Source organism: Hemitrygon akajei, chromosome 8, assembly GCF_048418815.1.
Source record: "Hemitrygon akajei chromosome 8, sHemAka1.3, whole genome shotgun sequence".
NCBI classification, from domain to species: domain Eukaryota; kingdom Metazoa; phylum Chordata; class Chondrichthyes; order Myliobatiformes; family Dasyatidae; genus Hemitrygon; species Hemitrygon akajei.
Genome location: NC_133131.1, coordinates 53,103,519 through 53,125,434, shown reverse-complemented (window position 1 = coordinate 53,125,434; position 21,916 = coordinate 53,103,519). Strand labels below are relative to the sequence as shown.

Below are 21,916 nucleotides of genomic sequence, written 5' to 3'. Positions count from 1 at the left end.
CCTGAAAATTAACCTTCTGGGAGTCTTGCATGAGGATTCCTAAACCCCTCTGCACCTCTGATGTTTGAAACTTCTCCCCATTTAGATAATAGTCTGCACTATTCTTCCTTTTACCAAAATGCATCATCATGCATTTCCCAACACTGTATTCCAACTGCCACTTTCTTCCCCATTCTTCCAATTTGTCAAAGTCCTACTGCAATTGCATTGCTTCCTCTGCACACCTACCCCTCTACCTATCTTCCATATCATCTGCAACTTTGCCACAAAGCCATCAACTCCATTACCCAAATCAATGGCAAACAACGTTAAAGGTATTGGTCCCTGAGGAACACCACTAGTCACTGGAAACAAATCAAAAAATACTTTGCTTATTCCCACTTGCTGCCTCCTGCCTGTCAGCCATTCCTCTATCTATGCCAGTATCTCTCCTGTAATGCCATGGGATTTTATCCTGTTAAGTAGCCTCATGTGTGACACCTTATCAAATACCTTCTGAAAATCCAAGTAAATGACATCCACTGCTTCTCTTCTGTCCAACCTGCATGTTACTTCCTCGAGGAACTCCAACAGAATGGTCAGGCAAGATTTCCCTTCACAGAAACCATGCTGACTTTGACTTATTTTATCATTAGTCTCTAAGTACCTTGAAACCTCATCCTTAATAGTAGACTCCAACACTATCCCAACAACTGAGGTTAGGCTGTTGTTGTTCAGTCGTTGAGTCCAACTCTTTGTGACCTCCTGAATTCTTGCACACCACGTTTCTTGTTGGAAACTGCCTCCCCAAGATCCCCCAAGGTCATATGCATTGTCTGAGTAATATTATCTATCCATCATAGCCTCTGTCATTCTCTCCCTCTTTTACCTTCTGTTTTACCTAACATAAGTCTTTTCCATGGAATCATACCTTCTCATGATGTGGCCAAAATATTTGAGCTTTTCTTTCATAATCATAGAACATAGAAAACCTACAGCACAATACAGGCCCTTCGGCCCACAAGGTTGTGCCAAACATGTCCCTGCCCTAGAAATTACTAGACTTACCTTTACAGGTGACCACCGTTTTTCGAACATTCACTTTACAACAGCTTGCTGTTATGAAAGACCTACATTAGTACCTGTTTTCGATAACCAGAGGATTTTCGCTTCTACGAAAAAAGACGCCCACTTTATGCGTGCGTTTACCACAAAAAAGACTATCATGACCGTGAAGCGTTGTGCAGGCAGGTGTGTACGCATGAGTGTACGTGCGTATGCATGTATTTTTTTTCTCCAAATCGATTTTGGCTTGCTGTCTTCCCGATTATGGTAAGTGAAACTACACCATACATACAATAATTCTACTTTATATAGCTGAGTCTTTATCGTATCATTCCTGCTTTTACTATATGTTTGTGTTATTTTAGGTTTTATGTGTTATTTGGTATGATTTGGTAGGTTTTTTTGGGTCTGGGAACGCTCAAAAGTTTTTCCCATATAAATAAATGATAATTTCTTCTTCGCTTTACGACATTTCGGCGTACAAACTGTTTCATAGGAACGCTCTACCTTCGGATAGCGGGGGATACCTGTAGCCCTCTATTTTTCTAAGCTCAATGTACCTGTCCAAAAGTCTCTTAAAAGACCCTATCATACCCGCCTCCACCACCTTTGCCAGCAGCCCAATCCATGCACTCACCACTCTCTGAGTAAAAAACTTATCCCTGACATCTCCTCTGTACCTACTCCCCAGCACCTTAAACCTGTGTCCTCTTGTGGCAACCATTTCAGCCCTGGGGAAAAGCCTCTGACTATCCACATGATCAACGCCTCTCAACATCTTACACACCTCTATCAGGTCACCTCTCAACCTCCTTCGCTCCAAGGAGAAAAGGCCAAGTTCACTCAACCTATTCTCATACGGCATGCTCCCCAATCCAGGCAACATCCTTGTAAATCTCCTCTGCATCCTTTGTATGGCTTCCACATCCTTCCTGTAGTGAGGCAACCAGAACTAAGCACAGTACTCCGAGTGGGGTCTGACCAGGGTCCTATATAGCTGCAACATTACCTCTCAGCTCCTACATTCAATTCCACGATCGATGAAGGCCAATATACTGTAAGCCTTCTTAACTACATAGTCAACCTGCACAGCTGCTCTGAGCGTCCTATGGACTCGGACCCCAAAATCCCTCTGATCCCCCTCACTGCCAAGAGTCTTATCATTAATACTATACACCCTATCCTCGTTATATGCGGGGGATACATTCCTCACAGCTGTCGCATAATATGAAAACTCATAATGTGAATAATTATTTAAATGGAGAGAATAGGGATGCCTTCCAGAGGGCTTCCTGAATATGTTTTATCTGTAATTTATTCACATTTTCATACCAATACCACACAAAAGCAGTACCACGAGGCAAGATTTGTATTATATTTCATCAATTTAAGGTTATATTCATCGTAATAAATCACAGAAAGTTAACATACTCAGGTGTACAGTACTCACCGACAGTGGTGGGTGTGTTCGCTCTGAGAGATGAGTGGCTGTTGTGGTGTCGGGATTATATCAAGCACAGCAAGGGTTGAAGGAAGACTCATGGAGCTCTTAGAACTGCTGGCAGCAGGAAATGACACCGGTTTGAATAAAGTGGTGAGGGTTGCTTGTTTTGCTTTTCAGCATAAATTTGCTTGTAGGGAAGAAGGGTTGACGGCAGGGAACGACTGAAATGCTGACTCCGTTCTAAACTTGGGTCTACGTCCATCGCCATTTGTTCCGACTTCCACCATTACCTCACCGTTGGTAAACTCCCGGGATTTTCAAAATCGTCTGTTGCTTGCAGCATTTGAGAGATAGTTCGCCATAAAAAAAAAATACACCTTGAATGTGGATCACACCTTGGTCAAGTAGCTGAATCAGCGATGTTGTGTTAGGCGGCAGGAAACGCACTGTTATGTTAGGATGAATGCTGTCCAAATGTTTAGGATGGGCTGGTGCATTGTCAAGCAACAAAAGAACTTTAAAGGCAAGTTTCTGTTCCCGGCAATAGCATCCCACACTGTTTATAATTTCCAACTTTTTTTCAAGTGTTAAAGCGATTTTCTGCTGCTTGGCTGATGGCCCAGGAATTGACATCGGACGCTTAGGATGCATAGTTAAATATTTCAAGCACAAAATCACTGCACCGTAGGTAAAACCAACAAAAGTTTAGGAGCACAAGATCACATATCCACACGTTGCCAAAACCAATGCGAGACTGACGGGAGTGAGACCGTGAGGCGTGCACACCTGACTTGTATTGGTAGGAAAGTGGTGCTTCTCGTCCCAACAGTGAGACTGTGAGGTGTGCGCACATGACTTGTATTGGCGGGAAAGCAGTGCTCCTCACATAACTGAGAGTTTTGGACGCATATAAGGAGACATTGGTAGAAATAGGTTCCTCGCATAACTGTGAATCCGCATTGTCTGAAGATGCATATAACGAGGAGAAGGTGTATTCTGCCATCATATTTGACCTACCAAAATGAACCACTTCACACTTATCTGGGTTGAACTCCATCTGCCACTTATCAGCCCAATTTTGCATCCTATCAATGTCCTGCTGTAACTTCTGACAGCCCTCCACACTATCCACAATACCTCCAAACTTAGTGCCTTATGGTCATCAGCAAACTTACTAACCCATCCCTCCACTTCCTCATCCAGGTCATTTATACAAATCATGAAGAGTAAGGGTCCCAGAACAGATCCCTCAGGCACCCCACTGGTGACCGACCTCAATGCAGAATATGACCCATCTATAAACACCTTTTGCCTTCTGTGGGCAAGCCAGTTCTGGATCCACAAAGCAAGGTCCCCTTGGATCTCATACTTCCTTACTTTCTCAATAAGACTTGCATGGGGTACCTTATCAAATGCCTCAGGCCTCCTAATGAGTAGTCTGGCTGTATTTCTTCAAGTATTGACTTGTTGGATCTTCTTGCTGTCCAACAAACCCTTTAACACTTTCCTCCAGCATCCAAGTACAAAGGCATTGATTCTTTTGTATTCAGCCTTACAAGTAGTCCAGCTCTCATAGCCATACATCACAACTGGAAATACCAGAGACTTGATGATACTAGGTTAGGTTAACTGGCCTATAATTTCCTTTCTTTTGCCTTCCTCCATTCTTAAAGAGAGGAGTAACATTTGCTTATTAGAGGCGTATAAAATCAGAAAGGACATAGATAAGGCGAGTCTTTTTTCTAGAGAAAGGGAGTAAAAAAAAACTACAGGGCATAGCAACTTCTTTATGAAGAGGTTACCACAGTCTATGAAATGAGATACCTGAGTAAGTGGTTGAAGCAGTTAAAATAGTATAACTTAAAAGACATTTGAACAACAGATGTTATATAGATAAGACTGTGATAGAGATATGGGCCAAACACACACAAATGGGATTAGCCTCAATGGACACTGATTTGCATGGATGAGGTGGGTACCAACTCATCTAACATCATTACCTTCAGCTGTCTTAGTTGCTGCAAGATCATGTAGTCAGTCATATTGTCAAAAAGCCCATCTGTTGCTGTAAGAATGATATCACCCACTTCTACATTGAATGTGGAATCTTCTGCCGTTTCAGGGCTATAGGATACAAAGTAAATAGAATTAATTAATCGTCAAGGAGCTGTGAGCTTGAAGACCAGATACACAAATCAATAAAAGGTACTGGACAGTTACAAAAATAAAAATTAGAATTAAACTTCTCATTCAGTTAATTTTCTATGTAACTGAATGGAAGGAAATTTATCTCTGGCTGTACAACATCTAGAGAATTCATTCTGGTACATCCTATCTGAAGAATATAGTTATGGTTAGCAGTCGGTGTGGCTTAGTATGGAGATGAGGTTTATTCTGACCTTGATTTAGAATATTAAAGGATGAGCTTACTAAGCTTCCAATAAATAAAGGATTTGATAGGATTGATTCTGCTCAATGGATGGAATTCTGGTTATTCTGGAATGATGTTAAGAAAACTCATTCATAGAAAGAGTCACTTGCAAGGTTGAAGTTTTCTTGTGGATAGATCAACTGAGAACCACAAGACTAAAACAGATAGATAGCTTGGAAAGCAACCAACGAAGGCTCGGACAAGTGCAACTTTAGTTACCCCTGAGGCTTTGTTTTATTAATTCATGGCAGGTAGGCATCAGCAGCAAAGTTAATCTATAGTTCTGGAAAAAGATGATAGTAATTGCTTTATTAAATGGGTTCTGTTGACATGGTAAGGCATTCCAGTAGTTTAGTTAAATATTTAATTAAAATGCTTCTGGAAGTTAGCATATTTCCACAAATCTTGAGCTTTGAGCTCCTTACTTTCATTTCATGAATGTTTGATATTCCAGGATGGGGCTTAAGAGAGCAGTATGAATTTAAACTGCCAGGTTACAAAAACAAACTTGATGGCATCAATCAAGTTATAAAACCAAGGCACAGCACATGACTTGATAGGACAAATCAAAACATTACTTCTGTTGCACAATTTAAGAACAGAAAATTCTGGAACGTGGTCAACCAGCAGCTGCATACAGAAAAACAACAAACTCTGCACCACACTCTTTTGGCTGGCACCATTCAGTATCCTTTCTTCTACTACCTTCCCTTTCATTTTCTCTGATGGAAATATTTTCTCTGTTGCAATACCTTACACTTGTTGGCATTAAATTCATCTGTCATTTTGTAGCCTATTTTTCTAGCTGGTCCAGATCCCACTGCAAGCTCTGATAATCTTCCTCGCTGTCCACTACTCTCTCAGTCTTGGTGCCATCCACAAATTTGCTGATCCAATTAACCACATCATTCAGGTCATTGATATAGATGACAAACAACAATAAACCCAGTACCGATCCCTGTGGCACTCCACTAGTCACAGATAGGTAACATTCTACCACCACTCTCTGGCTTTTCCTACAAATCCAATGTTTAATCCAATTTACTACTTCATCTTGAATGCTAAGCAACAGAACCTTCTTAACCAACCTCCCACACAAGACCTTGTTAAATGCCTTGCTAAAGTCCATTCAGACAACATCCACTGTCTTGCCTTCATCAACTTTCCTGGTAACATCCTCGAAAAATTCAAGATTGGTTTGACACTGTAGGGATCAATAGCATGGTTTGTGAGCCTCACGAGCCTGACTGAATTTTTTTGAAGATGTAATAAAGTACATTGATGTATGTAGAGCAGTGGATGCAGTGAAAATAGATTTTAGAAAGACGAAAAGTAATGGATTTTAGATAAGGATTCCCCATGGTAGGCTCATAAAGTTCAAGGTTCAAAGTACATTTATTATCAAGGTATGAATACATTATACAACCTTGAAATAAGTCTCAACCAAGAAACAAGAAACCCAAAAGAACCCAGTTAAAAGTAAAGGCCAATACCCAATACACAGAAAGAAAGAAAAACAAATCATGCAAGCAATAGCGTTCAGAACAAAAGTGAAGAATAAATATAGACACAAAGTCTGGAGCAGCCAGGACAAGCCCACAGCCTCAGCACAACAAAGAGTGGATCAAACATCGCAGAGCAGCGAACAGAACCAACCTGATCCTCACCTCTGGTCCCAACACCCTCCCTTTTCAATCCATCTGGCCCAGTATTTAAATCATCCAAACATCAGGTCATTCCTCACTCTAGGACCTGGGCTATCACTCTGAGCCTAGATCCCACCACCATGTTCTGACCCGTATCTGACCTTTCCAAATTGGACTGGTGCATAGATCAATCAGACTACACTCTTGGTTTAGGTAGATGGGCTCTGAAACTCCTTTGCTCTGACGTTTTTCCACTTCACACACCCTGACGCTGTCTTGACCTCACTCCAACCACTTCTCCTCGAACATGCCTCGACCCTCAAGTCAGCATCATCTTCACTCATTTTTTCCATTGTTTGCAGTGATCGCTTAGCATTTTTTTTTTTACAGAACAAGTGCTATTAATAAAGTATTTAGTTGTATTTCTTGCTTTGGGAACCACCAGTAGGTTGTCACTTGTAGCACCATCTTAAATCAGAAGTCAGGAGGCACATCATCCAGAGAAACTTGGCTGTGTGGATTCAAACTGGCTTGCCCATAGAATGCAGAGGGTGATTGTAGATGGAGCATAATCTGCTTAGATTATGGCCAACAGTATCGTAAACACGAGAAAATCTGCAGAATAGTATCACAAACATGAAGTCCTGAAGAAGGGTCTCAGCCCGAAACACTGACTGACTACGTTTTTCCATAGATGCCACTGGCCTGCTGAGTTCCTCCAGCATTTTGTGTTGTTACTGGCCAGTGGTGTTCAGCAGGGATCCATTCTGGGATCCTGCTCTTTGTGATTTTTATAAATGACGTATGAAGAAGTTGAAGGGTGGGTTAGAAAGTTTGCAGTTGACATAAATATGGTTGGAGCTGTGGATAGTGTAGAGGGTTGTAGAAGGTTACAATGGGACATTGACAAGATTCAGAGCTGGGTTGAGATATGGTAGATGGAGTACAACCCAGAAGATTTTTTAAGTGATTCACTTTGGAAAGTCGAATTTGAAGACAGAATACAGGGTTAAGGGCATGATTTTTGGCAGTATGTAGATACAGAGGGATCCTGGGGGACATCAATATGTTCCTCAAAGTTGTCGTACAAGTTGATAAGATGGTTGAGAAGGCTTTTGGTGTATTGCCTTAATTGGTCAGGGGATCGAGTTCCAGAACCGCGAGGTAATAACTATGGGACCTGTACCATGTCAAACCATATTACAGTAATGAAAATGCAGGCCAGGCCCGGAAATAACATGATTTCTTCAGTCCAGGTTTCTAATTATACACCAAATACAGAAGTGTCACAATGCTTTTCAACAACAATAACATGCTTCAACCAAACTGTAAGAGAATGGCAGGTTACCAAGATGATTACATGACCATGATAATCAATCAAGAGGTACTGTGAATCAAATACTTACTATAAGTGAATTATTTCTTACATTAAACCTGTAATCCCTCAGAATATTTTAATATTTATTTAAATGTTACATCTGTTCCACAACGTGAGGGAGTAAAAATATTAGCATTATGACTCCATTGCAATGTACAGACATGTGTATTTATGTCTAATGACTTGTAGAAAGAAGCTGTGGGTTCTGCTTCAATGCTGTGGTGCTATTTGCCAGCCAGAGGCAGCTGAAACAGTTTATGGTTGGGGTGACTGGTGTCCTTGACGATCTTCCAGGCCTTCTTTATACAGGCAGTCCCCTGGTTACATACGAGTTCCGTTCCTGAGTCCGTCTTTAAGTTGGATTTGTACGTAAGTCAGAACAAGTACATCCAGTATTATTTTGCGTCAGTCAAACATTTGTCTTAGTATATAGTATATATTTTATCTTTCTATGCATATAAAACACTTAAGAAATGTATGTATTCCAATAATTAAACCACTGCGTTGCTTAGTAATAATGGTAGCTTTCAGCGGGGCAGGGCCTTTCACATGCTCCATTATTCTCACTTTATCCTTTATCCTTTAAAATTGTTCCAATTGTTGACCAACTGTAGCATAACGCTTTTCCAATGACGTTTCACCTCTTTCCAAATGCTTTATTATTTCCACTTTTATTTTCAATCACGATTGCTTCCCGTCAATGGAACAGAAACACTGCGGGCGGTGGGTCCCGAGCTGTGCCGGCTCTCGAGGTCCGCTGGGTCCTAAGGACCACCACACTGATTTCCCCGAGTCCTAAACCTCACCGCACTGAGACAGGTTAAATGGGACAAGTGGGAGCTGTGCTGGGTTTGGGTATTTGATCCTCCACAATATTCTGCATGGGAATTTAAACTGGAGGTGGCTGTGTTTTTTTTAATGAGGTCAAGTTGCGAGCTCGAAATCAACCTGGTACGGATGGTACGGGAGTCACTGGATCGACATCAACCCAGCACGGGAGCGGTCTGTCACTGAATCGAACTCGCGAACGTCCGTTCTCCAGCCCCGCGCTGATCTCACTGCACCACCATCCGACCAGAACAGGGGGGAGGGGGGAGCAGGGTCAGGGTGAATCTTACTAAGAACAATTTAAGCCAAATACAAAGTTAAACACTCAACACAGTGTCAACGGCAACGACTTAAAATGGCGGACGGCGTCGCAATCCGACTTAAAATGGCAGACTGCGTTCTCCTTCCTCAGTTCGTAAATTCGTAACTCGGGGACTGCCTGTACACCTGCTGCTATAAATGTCCTCAATGGAGGGAAGTTCGCATCCACAGATGCGCTGGGCTGTCCATACCACTCTCTGTATTGCCCAGCGATCAAGGTTGGGGTATTCCCCATACTAGGCAGTCATACAGCCAGTCAGGATGCTCTCAATGGTGCCCCTGTAGAAGGTCTTGAGGATTTGAAAGCACATGCTGAACTTCCTCAGTGGTCTGAGGTGGAAGAGATGCTGTTGTGCTTTTTTTTGCCACACAGCTGGCGTGTACAGTCCAGGTGAGTTCTTTGGAGATGTTATACCGCAGAACTCGGCAATGCAGAGAGGACACCCGCATGGTTTGTTGCCTCCCGGGTGCCAGGGTCCGGGATGTCTCTGACTGGGTGCATGACATACTGGTACGAGAGGGAAAGCAACCAGAAGTCGTGATACATGTTGGTACCAACGACATAGGCAGGAAGAGGGATGAGGTCCTGAAGTGTGAGTTTCGGGAACTAGGCAGAAGGCTGAAGAACAGGACCTCAAGGGTGGCGTTCTCAGGATTGCTGCCAGTACTACGTGATAGTGATGGTAAGAATTGGAGGAGATGACAGTTGAATGCATGGCTGAGGAGTTGGTGCAGGGGGCAGGGTTTTAGATTTTTGGATCATTGGAATCTCTTCTGGGGAAGGTGGGACCTGTACAGATTGGATGGGTTGCACCTGAACTCGAGGGGGAGCAATATCCTTGCAGGTAGGTTTGCTAGCGTGGTTTGGGAGGGTTTAAACTAATTTGCAAGGGGGATGGGACCCGGAGCGATACAGCAGTGAAAGAAGTGCATGGAGTAAAGCCAGATCTAACATATAGATAGGCTTTGAGGAAAGAGAAGCAGAATAAAGGGTGTAAAGGTAGTAAGGTCGAAGGGCTTAAGTGTGTGTACTTCAATGCAAGAAGCATCAGGAACAAAGGTGATGAACTGAGAGCTTGGATACATACATGGAATTATGATGTAGTGGCCATTACGGAGACCTGGTTGTCACCAGGGCAGGAATGGATTCTTAATATTCCTGCATTTCAGTGCTTTAAAAGGGATAGAGAGGGGGAGAACGGGAGGAGGGGTGGCATTACCAGTCAGGGATACTATTACAGCTACAGAAAGGGTGGGTAATGTAGCAGGATCCTCTTTTGAGTCAGTATGGGTGGAAGTCAGGAACAGGAAGGGAGCAGTTACTCTACTGGGGGTATTCTATAGGCCCCCGGTAGCAGCAGAGATACCGAGGAGCAGATTGGGAGGCAGATTTTGGAAAGGTGCAAAAATAACAGGGTTGTTATCATGGGTGACTTTAACTTCCCTAATATTGATTGGCACTTGATTAGTTCCAAGGGTTTAGATGGAGCAGAGCTTGTTAAGTGTGTCCAGGATGGATTCCTGTCACAGTATGTTGACAGGCTGACTAGGGGGAATGCCATACTAGATCTAGTTTTAGGTAACGAACCGGGTCAGGTCACAGATCTGTCAGTGGGTGAGCATTTGGGGGACAGTGATTACCACTCCCTGGCCTTTAGCATTATCATGGAAAAAGATAGAATCAGAGAGGACAGGAAAATTTTTAATTGGGGAAGGGCAAATTATGAGGCTATAAGGCTAGAACTTGCAGGTGTGAATTGGGATGATGTTTTTGCAGGGAAATGTACTATGGACATGTGGTCGATGTTCAAGGATCTCTTGCAGGATGTTAGGGATAAATTTGTCCCGGTGAGGAAGATAAAGAATGGTAGGGTGAAGGAACCATGGGTGACAAGTGAGGGGGAAAATCTAGTCAGGTGGAAGAAGGCAGCATACATGAGGTTTAGGAAGCAAGGATCAGATGGGTCTATTGAGGAATATAGGGTAGCAAGAAAGGAGCTTAAGAAGGGGCTGAGAAGAGCAAGAAGGGGGCATGAGAAGGCCTTGGCGAGTAGAGTAAAGGAAAACCCCAAGGCATTCTTCAATTATGTGAAGAACAAAAGAATAACAGGAGTGAAGGTAGGACCGATTAGAGATAAAAGTGGGAAGATGTGCCTGGAGGCTGTAGAAGTGAGCAAGGTCCTCATTGAATACTTCTCTTCGGTATTCACCAGTGAGAGGGAACTTGATGACGGTGAGGACAATATGAGTGAGGTTGATGTTCTGGAGCATGTTGATATTAAGGGAGAGGAGGTGTTGGAGTTGTTAAAATACATTAGGACGGATAAGTCCCCGGGGCCTGACGGAATATTCCCCAGGCGGCTCCTCGAGGCGAGGGAAGAGATTGCTGAGTCTCTGGCTAGGATCTTTATGTCCTCATTGTCCACAGGAATGGTACCGGAAGATTGGAGGGAGGCGACTGTATTCCCCTTCTTCAAAAGAGGTAGTAGTCCGGGTAATTATAGACCAGTGAGCCTTACTTCAGTGGTGGGAAAGCTGTTGGAAAAGATTCTTAAAAGGTAGGATCTATGGGCATTTACAGAATCATGGTCTGATCAGGGACAGTCAGCATGGCTTTGTGAAGGGCAGATCGTGTCTATCAAGCCTGATAAGTGTTCCTTCAGGAGGTGACCAGGCATATAGATGAGAGTAGTGTAGTGGATGTGATCTACATGGATTTTAGTAAGGCATTTGACAAGGTTCCACACGGTAGGCTTATTCAGAAAGTCAGAAGGCATAGGATCCAGGGAAGTTTGGCCAGGTGGATTCAGAATTGGCTTGCCTGCAGAAGGTAGAGGGTCATGGTGGAGGGAGTACATTCAGATTGGAGGGTTGTGACTAGTGGTGTCCCACAAGGATCTGTTCTGGGACCCCTACTTTTCGTGACTTTTATTAACGACCTGGATGTTGGGTAGAAGGGTGGGTTGGCAAGTTTGCAGACGACACAAAGGTTGGTGGTGTTGTAGATAGTGTAGAGGATTGTCAAAGATTGCAGAGAGACATTGATAGGATGCAGAAGTGGGCTGAGCAGTGGCAGATGGAGTTCAACCCGGAGAAGTATGAGGTGGTACACTTTGGAAGGACAAACTCCAAGGCAGAGTACAAAGTAAATGGCAGGATACTTGGTAGTGTGGAGGAGCAGAGGGATCTGGGGGGTACATGTCCACAGATCCCTGAAAGTTGCCTCACAGGTAGATAGGGTAGTTAAGAAAGCTTATGGGGTGTCAGCTTTCATAAGTCGAGGGATAGAGTTTAAGAGACGTGATGTAATGAAGCAGCTCTATAAAACTCTAGTTAGGCCACACTTGGAGTACTGTGTCCAGTTCTGGTCGCCTCACTTTAGGAAGGATGTGGAAGCATTGGAAAGGGTACAGAGGAGATTTACCAGGATGCTGCCTGGTTTAGAGAGTATGCATTATGATCAGAGATTAAGGGAGCTAGGGCTTTACTCTGGAGAGGAGGAGGATGAGAGGAGACATGATAGAGGTGTACAAGATATTAAGAGGAATAGACAGAGTGGACAGCCAGCGCCTCTTCCCCAGGGCACCACTGCTCAGTACAAGAGGACATGGCTTTAAGGTAAGGGGAGGGAAGTTCAAGGGGGATATTAGAGGAAGGTTTTTCACTCAGAGAGTGGTTGGTGCATGGAATGCACTGCATGAGTCAGTAGTGGAGGCAGATACACTAGTGAAGTTTAAGAGACTACTAGACAGGTATATGGAGGAATTTAAGGTGAGGGGATATATGGGAGGCAGAGTTTGAGGGTCGGCACAACATTGTGGGCCGAAGGGCCTGTAACTTTTCTATGTTCTGTAACTTGAAACTACTCATCTGCTGTCCATTGATGTTGGTTGAAGCTGACCTCTTGCTAGTGAGTGCCCACCACTGCCCTCTTAGAAGCTCCCACCGGTCCCAGGGGGACAATATTGCCCACTTTGGGAGCCACTGATGCTGAGAAAAGGAGATTGATTCTAATGTGTTTGTGTCCAAACGTACATTCCACTTTACCAGAAGTACAACGACATGCTGGATGTAAAAAATAAGGAGGTAAAGAATTTGATATTGATTCAGAAGATTAGTAACAAAGAAGACCCAAAGGAGGTAAGCAAATGGTACCAGAGGAGAGAACACCCCACTACATTTGCAATCTATCTATGGAAAGTGTTTCAAAGGGCATATGGATCAACCTTAGATTGAAATCATTTAGAACAAAATCGCTCACATAAATGGTTAAGAGCATTAGTATCTGATAGCACTGATGGATCTAGAAAGATGTTACAACTTTTTGATCGCAGTAATCCAACACAAACTGAGGCATGGATACTGAAGAAAATGAATAGGGCATTAGAGATGGTAGTGCAGTATTTAGATCTCAACTTTAGGAATACTTTGGAGGCAGCTAAAACGTGTCCCCTTCAGGAAATTACACAGGGCATTATGTGGAGAAATACAAGTCAGGGCAGAAGCCAGCTGAGAGACTGCAGAAGAGAAGATAGATGGCACCGGAGTGCACCATCACCCTATAAGGAAAACTGTTGTGGGGGCAAACATCCCAGTACAGTGCTCAAATCTGCTGTTTCAGCTCTGGTAACGTGGATCATGATGACCGGAATTGTACAACAAACATTCAGTCCGAATCCTAACATAGATCAGAGACTGGAGTTACAGAAAAGTCAGAAGATGTTGGAACTTTGGTTGATGTGGGGACGGAATGCTTTAAACTCGTTAAATGTTTACTTGTGCATAATGAATGACTTCTAACATTTTCAAAATGCTGGTGGAACACAGCAGGCCAGGCAGCATCTATAAGCAGAAGCACTGTCGACGTTTCGGGCCAAGACCCTTCGTCAGGACCTCAGGTCTCGGCCCGAAACATCGACAGTGCTTCTCCTTATAGATGCTGCCTGGCCTGCTGTGTTCCACCAGCATTTGGTGTGTGTTGTTTGATTTTCCAGCATCTGCAGATTTCCTCATGTTTGCTCTTCTAACATCTTGTTGTTTTACAGTTTTAAAATAACATTTTGTCTCAATTATGTCTGATTGTACTTAATACTTTGGTACCATCTAGCTCCAAGACTAAGCCATTTTTGTTTGTTTATTTATTTAACAATACAACGCGAAATAAGCCCTTCCAGTCCAACAAGTTGCACCACCCTGCAACCCACCTATTTAACACTTAACTTAAAATTGGAACGATATACAATGACCAATTAACCTACCAACCTGTGACTTTGGACTGTGGGAGAAAACTAGAGCACCCAGACAAAACCCACACATTCACAGTTCTTACAGACAGTATTGAAATTGAACTCTGAATACCAACACCCCAAGCTGTAATAGTGTTGAACTAGCCTCTATGCTACAATGGCACACTGATTTTTAACTGTTTAAACTATTTTCTGAATTGGTTTAAAGTGTGAATAGCTGTATGCTTCAAATATGTATGGTGTGACAACAAGTTACCTTCAGTGAGGCAGAGAGTATGAGTGAGTGCAAAGGTTGTTTTGTGTTTGTTTAATCCATATTGGGAGGAATTTTGAATTAATCTTATGCTTCAGAGGAAAAGATGGTGACCAACTGAAACATTTCACTAACCTGTGAAGTGAATTTCCAAGAGTTCTTATCTTTAAAGATGTTGTGCCTTTTTAACAGGTTGTGTGAATGCATTAGTACACCCAACCAGCTTTTCCTTTCTTCTTTGGCAAATGGTGGAAATTGTTTATTTAAAATTTTGCAGTTACTTGCAAAGGTTCTGAATGAAGAAAAGTACAAGCATGTGTTCTTCTTTCTTACCTGTGTTTTTAGTTTTTGTTTCTTTAATTGTTTTCTATGAAATTAATTTTGAGACACCTAGATTCCACACTGGCCGTGTGAAATCCAAGTAAAGGTGATGGAAATCTGTACGTTTCTATTCCGGATATGAGATGCCCACATTTCAGAGGGAAATTGGCATTTGGAGAAATTACTCATTGGTGGAAATTTAAAACTGGTATTTTGGAAGATTACATAGAACATAAAAGTACAGCACAGGAACAGACCCTTCAGCCCACAATGTTGTGCCAAACCAAATAAAAAGTAAACTAAAACTAATCCCTCCTATCTACACAATGTCCATATCACTCCATCTTCTTCATGTTCATGTGCCTATCTAAACATTTCTTAAAAGTTTCTAATGTATTTGCCTCTACCACCATACAGAGCAGCACAGTCCAGGCATCCACTACTCTCTGAGTAAAAGATTTATCATTCACGTCTTCTTTAAACCTACCCCCTCTCTCACCTTCAATACATGCCATCTGGTATTAGAACTTCAACCCTGGGAAATAGATAATCCCTGTCTACTCTATGCCTCTCATAATCTTATATAAGATTATATGACCTTAATAAGATCACCTTTCAGCCACCACTGCTCCAAAGAAAACAACCCAAGTTTGTCCAGCCTCTCATGATAGCATTATGCCATCCAAAGTAGGCACAACCTAAGAACACACTCAAAATGCTGGACAAACTCAGCAGGTCTGTCTGAGCATTTTGTGAGTGTTGCTTGGATTTCCAGCATCTGCAGGTTTTCTGCCTGACCTGAGTTCCTCCAGCATTTTGTGTGTGTTGTTTATCTGTAGATTTTCTCTTGTTTGTGATTAGAGCAACCTAGTAAACCTCTTCTGCACCCTCTCCAAAACCTCAACAGCCTTCCTATAGTGGAGCAACCAGAAATTATGCAATTCTCCAGAAGTGACCTAACCAGAGTTTTATAAAGTTGCAACATAACCTCTTGACTTTTGAACTCAATGCCTCGACTAGTAAAAGCAAGCATTCCATGACCCTTCTTAACCACCCTATCGACATGTATAGCTACTTTCATGGGGCTATAAACTTGGACTCCAAGATCTCTCTGCTTAGCAACACTGCTAAGGGTTTTGCGCTTCACAGTGTACTGTCTCCTTGCATTTGCCCTACCAAGGTGCAACACCTACATTATCTGGGTTAAACTCCATCTACCATTTCTCTGCCCTTATCTGCAACTGATCTATATTGCGCTGTAATCTTTACCAGTCTTCTACACTGTCCACAGCTCCACCAATCTTGGTATCATCCACAAACTTACTAACCAACTCTTCTACATTTTCACCCAAGTCATTTATATACATCACAAACAGCAGAGGTCCCGGCACAGAACCTTGAGAAACACCATTAATTATAGACCTCCAGCTCAAATACGTCCTTTTCACCACCACCCTCTGTCTTCTATGTGCAAGCCAGTCCTGAATCCAAACAACCAATTCGCCACAAACCCTATTCATCCTAATCTTCTCGATTAACCTCCCATAATATACTTTGTCGAACACATATTACAAAGATTGTAATATTTGGGGAGCAATCCTAAAAGCTGTTTTTGCAAACAAGACTGCTTTCTTTTTACAAAACATAAACATTTTCCTCAAGACCTCTGACAAACTGATTTGAGTGTGAGTTTGTTATGAAAACAGCTTTGATGCAATCATAGCATTTGTCATGTAAATTACAAAATAAATATTCAATTTAAATATTGGGCTGGTCCAAACAGTTGTTCAGTTTTAATTTCCTTGCCACCTTAAAGGACACATCAAGCTGCATCTGGATGGGCGAATTCAAATGATTTGATCAGTCAATATTGATACTACAGAGTCGAGATCTAGTTTGTAAAGGGCAATAAAGTTTCTCCCTTCCTCACAGATAATCTTCATGTATGTACTGGAGAATCACATGGGTGTCAGGATATGATAACAAATAATTCAAAGGATCATGGGTACCACAGTAGCATAGTGGTTAGAGTGACACTATTTACAACTCAGACCGTCAGAATTCAGATTTCAAATCCAGTGTCCTTTGTAAACAAGTTTGAATATTCCTTCCCAAGTGCGTAGTGGTTTCCTCCAGGCGCTCTGCTTTCTGCCAATAGCCCAAAGACATACTTCACTGGTGAGCAGCTGAGCAGGTCAGTGTAAATTCTCCCATGATTAGGCTAAGGTTAAATCAGTAGGTTGCTGGCACCATGGCTTGAAGGACTGCATCGCGAAACAAATTAGATTTAAAACAAAAGGCAGGAGGTGGGGGGGGAAAAATCAGATAAAACAATAGCCAGAATAAAGATACAAATGAAAACGAAACACCCAATTTAACTATTTTTGTAGACAGTTTCTCACCTGTACGACATGGTGAGGAGAACCAACTGTGTGCTATATGAGGGTAGAATAATACACTCAATAATGTACTGGTTAGGCAAAGGAGTACGTTCAGCCAGAGACTCATTCCACCCAGATGCAACACTGAGCGTCATAGGAAGTCATTCCTGCCTGTGGCCATCAAACTTTACAACTCCTCCCTCAGAGTGTCAGACACCCTGAGCCAACAGGCTGCTCCTGGACTTATTTCCACTTGGAATAATTTACTTATTATTATTTAATTATTTATGCTTTTACATTGCTATATTTCTACACTATTCTTGGTTGGTGCGACTGTAACAAAACCCAATTTCCCTCGGGATCAATAAAGTACGTCTGTCTGTCTGTCTGTCATAGAATCCTTGCAAGCAGAGTTAAAACCTCCAAGGATAAAAAGGCTCTGATGGAAGTTATATATAGGCCTCCGAACAGTAGCCATGATGCAAGATATAAAAGGCATATTAAAAAGGACAATGTTACAATAGTCATGGGGAATTTCAATATGTAGGTAGATTGGGAAAATCATGTAGACTGCCTATCAGATGGCTTTTTAGAGCAACTAACGGTTGAACCCACTGGTGAAAAGGGAATTCTGGAATAGGGTGGTGAATAATGAACCAGATTTGATCAGAGAGATTAAGGTAAAAGAACCCTTAGGAGGTAGTGATCATAATATGATAGAATTATTAACAGGGATATCGAGGAGCAGATAGGGAAGCAGATCCTGGAAAGATGTAATAATAACAGAGTTGTCATGGTGGGAGATTTTAATTTCCCAAATATTGATTGGCATCTCCCTAGAGCGAAGGGTTCAGATGCGGTGGAGTTTCTTTAGGTGTGTTCAGGAAGGTTTCTTGACACACTATGTAGATAAGCCTACAAGAGGAGAGGCTGGACTTGATTTGGTATTGGGAAATGAACCTGGTCAGGTGTCAGATCTCTCAGTGGGAGAGCAGTTTGGAGATAGTGGTCATAATTCTATCTCCTTTACAATAGCATTGGTGATAAGTTAGATATGGACCTTGTGGCTAAAGGGATCGGGGGTATGGAGAGAAAGCAGGTACAGGGTTCTGAGTTGGATGATCAGCCATGATCATACTGAATGGCAGTGCAGGCTCGAAGGGCCAAATGGCCTACTCCTGCACCTATTTTCAATGTCTCTATGTTTCTATACATAGGAACACACAAATTAGAAAAGCATTTAATTGGAGTAAGGAGAATTATGAGGCTTCCAACTTGGAAGCTAAAATTGGGAACAGATGTTCTCAGGGAAAGATACAGAAGAAATGTGGCAAATGTTCCAGGGATATTTGTATGGAGTTCTTCATGGGTATGTTCCAATGAGACAGGGAAGTTATGGTAGGGTACAGGAACCGTGGTGTACAAAGGCTGCAGTAAATCTAGTCAAGAAGAAAAGAAAAGCCTACGAAAGGTTCAGAAAGCTAGGTAATCTTAGAAATCTGGAAGATTATAAGGCTAACAGGAAGGAGCTTAAGAAGGAAATTAGGAGAGCCAGAAGAGGCCACGAGAAGACCTTGGTGGGTGGGTTTAGGGAAAACCCCAAGGCATTCTACAAGTATATGAAGAGCAAGAGGATAAGATGTGAAAGAATAGGACTTATCAAGTGTGACAATGGGAAAGTGTGTATGGAACCACTGGAAATAGCAAAGGCACTTAATAAATACTTTACTTCAGTATTCACTATGGAAAAGGATCTTGGTGATTGTAGTGATGACTTACAGCGGACTAAAAAGCTTGCGCATGTAGATATTAAAAAAGAGGATGTGCTGGAGATTTTGGAAAGAATCAAGTTGGATAAGTCACAGGGACTGGATGAGATGTACCACAGGATAATGTGGGAGGCGAGGGAGGAGATTGCTGAGCCTCTGGAGATGATCTTTGCATCATCAATGGGGACGGGAGAGGTTCCGGAGGATTGGAGGGTTGTGGATGTTGTTCCTTTATTCAAGAAAGGGAGTAGACAGAGCCCAGGAAATTATAGACCAATGAGTCTTACTTCAGTAGTTGGTAAGCTGATGAAGAATATCCTGAGAGGCAAGATTTATGACGATTTGGAGAAGTATAATATGATTAAGAATTGTCAGCCTGGCTTTGTAAAGGGCAGGTCGTGCCTTACGAGCCTGATAGAATTTTTTGAGGATGTGACGAACACATTGATGAAGGAAAAGCAGCAGATGTAGTGTATATGGATTTCAGCAAGGCATTTGATAAGGTACCCCATGCAAGGCTTATTGAGAAAGTAAGGAGGCATGGAATTGTCCCTGATGACTACACCTGCAAAAGGTGCATCCAGACAAACCGTGTTAGGGAACTGGAACTGGATGAACTTCGAATCATTCGGGAAGCAGAGGCAGAAATAAACAGGAGTTACAGGGAGATAGTCACCCCTAAGAGTCAGGAGACAGGTAGCTGGGTGACTGTCAGGAGAGGGAAGGGGATTAGACAGAATGAGCACAGCACCCGTGGCCATTCCCATCAACAATAAGTATACCGTTTTGGATACTGTTGGTGGGGATGATCTACAAGGGACAAGTTGCAGTGGTTGCGTCTCTGGCACCGAGACTGGATCCTCAGCTCAGAAGGGCAGGAGGGAAAAGAGGAGAGCAGTAGTGAAAGGGGGTTCGATAGTTAAGGGGACAGTTAGGAGGTTCTGTGGAAGAGATCAAGAATCTCGGATGGTCTGTTGCCTCCCTGGTGCCAGGGTCCGTGATATCTTGGATCGAGATCTCAGTATTCTCAAGAGGGAGGGTGAGCAGCTGGATGTCGTGGTCCGTGTAGGGATCAATGACGTGGGTAGGAAAAGTGAGGAGGTCCTGAAAGGTGAGTTTCGGGAGTTAGGCGCGAAATTAAAGGACAGGACCTCCAGGATAGCAATCTCAGGATTCCAACCAGTGCCACTTGCAGGTGGGTTTAGAAATAGTAAGATAACGCAGATCAACATGTGGTTGAAGACATGGTGCAGGAGGGAAGACTTCAGATTTATACATAATTGGGCAGTTTTCCAGGGAAGGTGGGACCTGTTCCGGCAGGACAGTTTACATCTGAACTGGAGGGGGACAAATATTCTTGCAAGTAGGTTTAATGGAGAGGCTCCAGTAGAGTTAAATTAGATACAAGAGGGGAGGGGAACCACAGTGTAGGAACAGATGTATGGGAGAAGGAAGAGAAAGAACATAGTAAAGTTGTTTGCACCGCTAGAGATAAACAGAGAGGAAGAGGTGGAGAATTTCTTCAATGCATTTATTTTAATGTAAGAAAGGTGGATGAGCTTAGAGCATGGACTGATACCTGGAAATATGATGTTGTAGCTATTAGTGAAACATGGTTACAGGAGAGGTGTGATTGGCAACTAAATATTCCTGGATTTCGTTGCTTCAGGTGTGATAGAATCGGAGGGAGAAGAGGGGGAGGTGTTGCATTGCTTGTCAGAGAAAATATTACAGTGGTACTCTGGCAGGATAGATTAGAGGGCTTGTCTAGGGAGCCTATTTGGGTGGAATTAGGGAATGGGAAAGGTGTAGTAACACTTATAGGGGTGTATTATAGACCACCCAATCGGGAGCGAGAATTGGAGGAACAAATTTGTAAGGAGATAGCAGATATTTGTAGTAAGCACAGGGTTGTGATTGTGGGAGATTTTAATTTTCCACACATAGACTGGAAAGCCCACACTGTAAAAGGGATGGATGGTTTGGAGTTTGTAAAATGTGTGCAGGATAGTTTTTTGCAGCAATACATAGAGGTACCAACTAGAGAAGGGGCAGTGTTGGATCTCCTGTTAGGGAATGAGATAGGTCAGGTGACGGAGGTATGTGTTGGGGAGCACTTCGGGTCCAGTGATCACAATGCCATTAGTTTCAATATAATTATGGAGAAGGATAGGACTGGACCCAGGGTTGAGATTTTTAATTGGAGAAAGGCTAACCTTGAGAAGATGTGAAAGGATATAGAAGGAGTGGATTGGGACCATTTGTTTTATGGGAAGGATGTAATAGAGAAATGGAGGTCATTTAAAGGAGAAATTTTGAGGGTACAGAATCTTTACGTTCCTGTTAGGTTGAAAGGAAAGGTTAAAAGTTTGTGAGAGCCATGGTTTTCAAGGGATATAAGAAACTTGGTTCAGAAAAAGAGAGAGATCTATAATAAATATAGGCAGCATGGAGTAAATGAGGTGCTCATGGAATATAAAGAATGTGAAAAGAATCTTAAGAAAGAAATTAGAAAAGCTAAAAGATATGAGGTTGCTTTGGCAAGTAAGGTGAAAGTAAATCCAAAGGGTTTCTACAGCTATATTAATAGCAAAAGGATAGTGAGGGATAAAATTGGTCCCTTAGAGAATCAGAGTGGACAGCTATGTATGGAGTCAAAAGAGATAGGGGGAGATTTTGAACAATTTCTTTTCTTCGGTATTCACTAAGGAGAAGGATATTGAATTGTGTAAGGTAAGGGAAACAAGTAGGGAAGTTATGGAAACTATGACGATTAAAGAGGAGGAAGTACTGGCACTTTTAAGGAATATAAAAGTGGATAAATCCCCAGGTTCTGACAGGATATTCCCTAGGA

At 42.5% G+C, this 21,916-nt stretch overlaps 1 protein-coding gene across 6 annotated transcripts in view; it reads right to left on the bottom strand.

The window, feature by feature from the left end:
• The window catches only part of LOC140731902 (protein phosphatase PTC7 homolog), a 137,352-nt gene that overhangs the window by 47,306 nt on the left and 68,130 nt on the right, over positions 1-21,916 (bottom strand). For 3 of the 6 annotated variants that reach the window (XR_012099934.1, XR_012099933.1, XR_012099935.1), the window contains 2 exons: positions 4,489-4,612; positions 2,495-3,501 (listed from right to left, as the gene is read on the bottom strand). Coding sequence is in view for 3 of the 6 variants with exons in the window: in XM_073053866.1 (XP_072909967.1) it covers positions 4,489-4,612 (124 nt within the window). In the remaining 3 variants the exon portion in view is untranslated. The remainder of the gene's footprint in view (positions 1-2,494; positions 3,502-4,488; positions 4,613-21,916) is intronic. The other 3 variants (XM_073053866.1, XM_073053868.1, XM_073053869.1) reach the window with 1 other exon arrangement.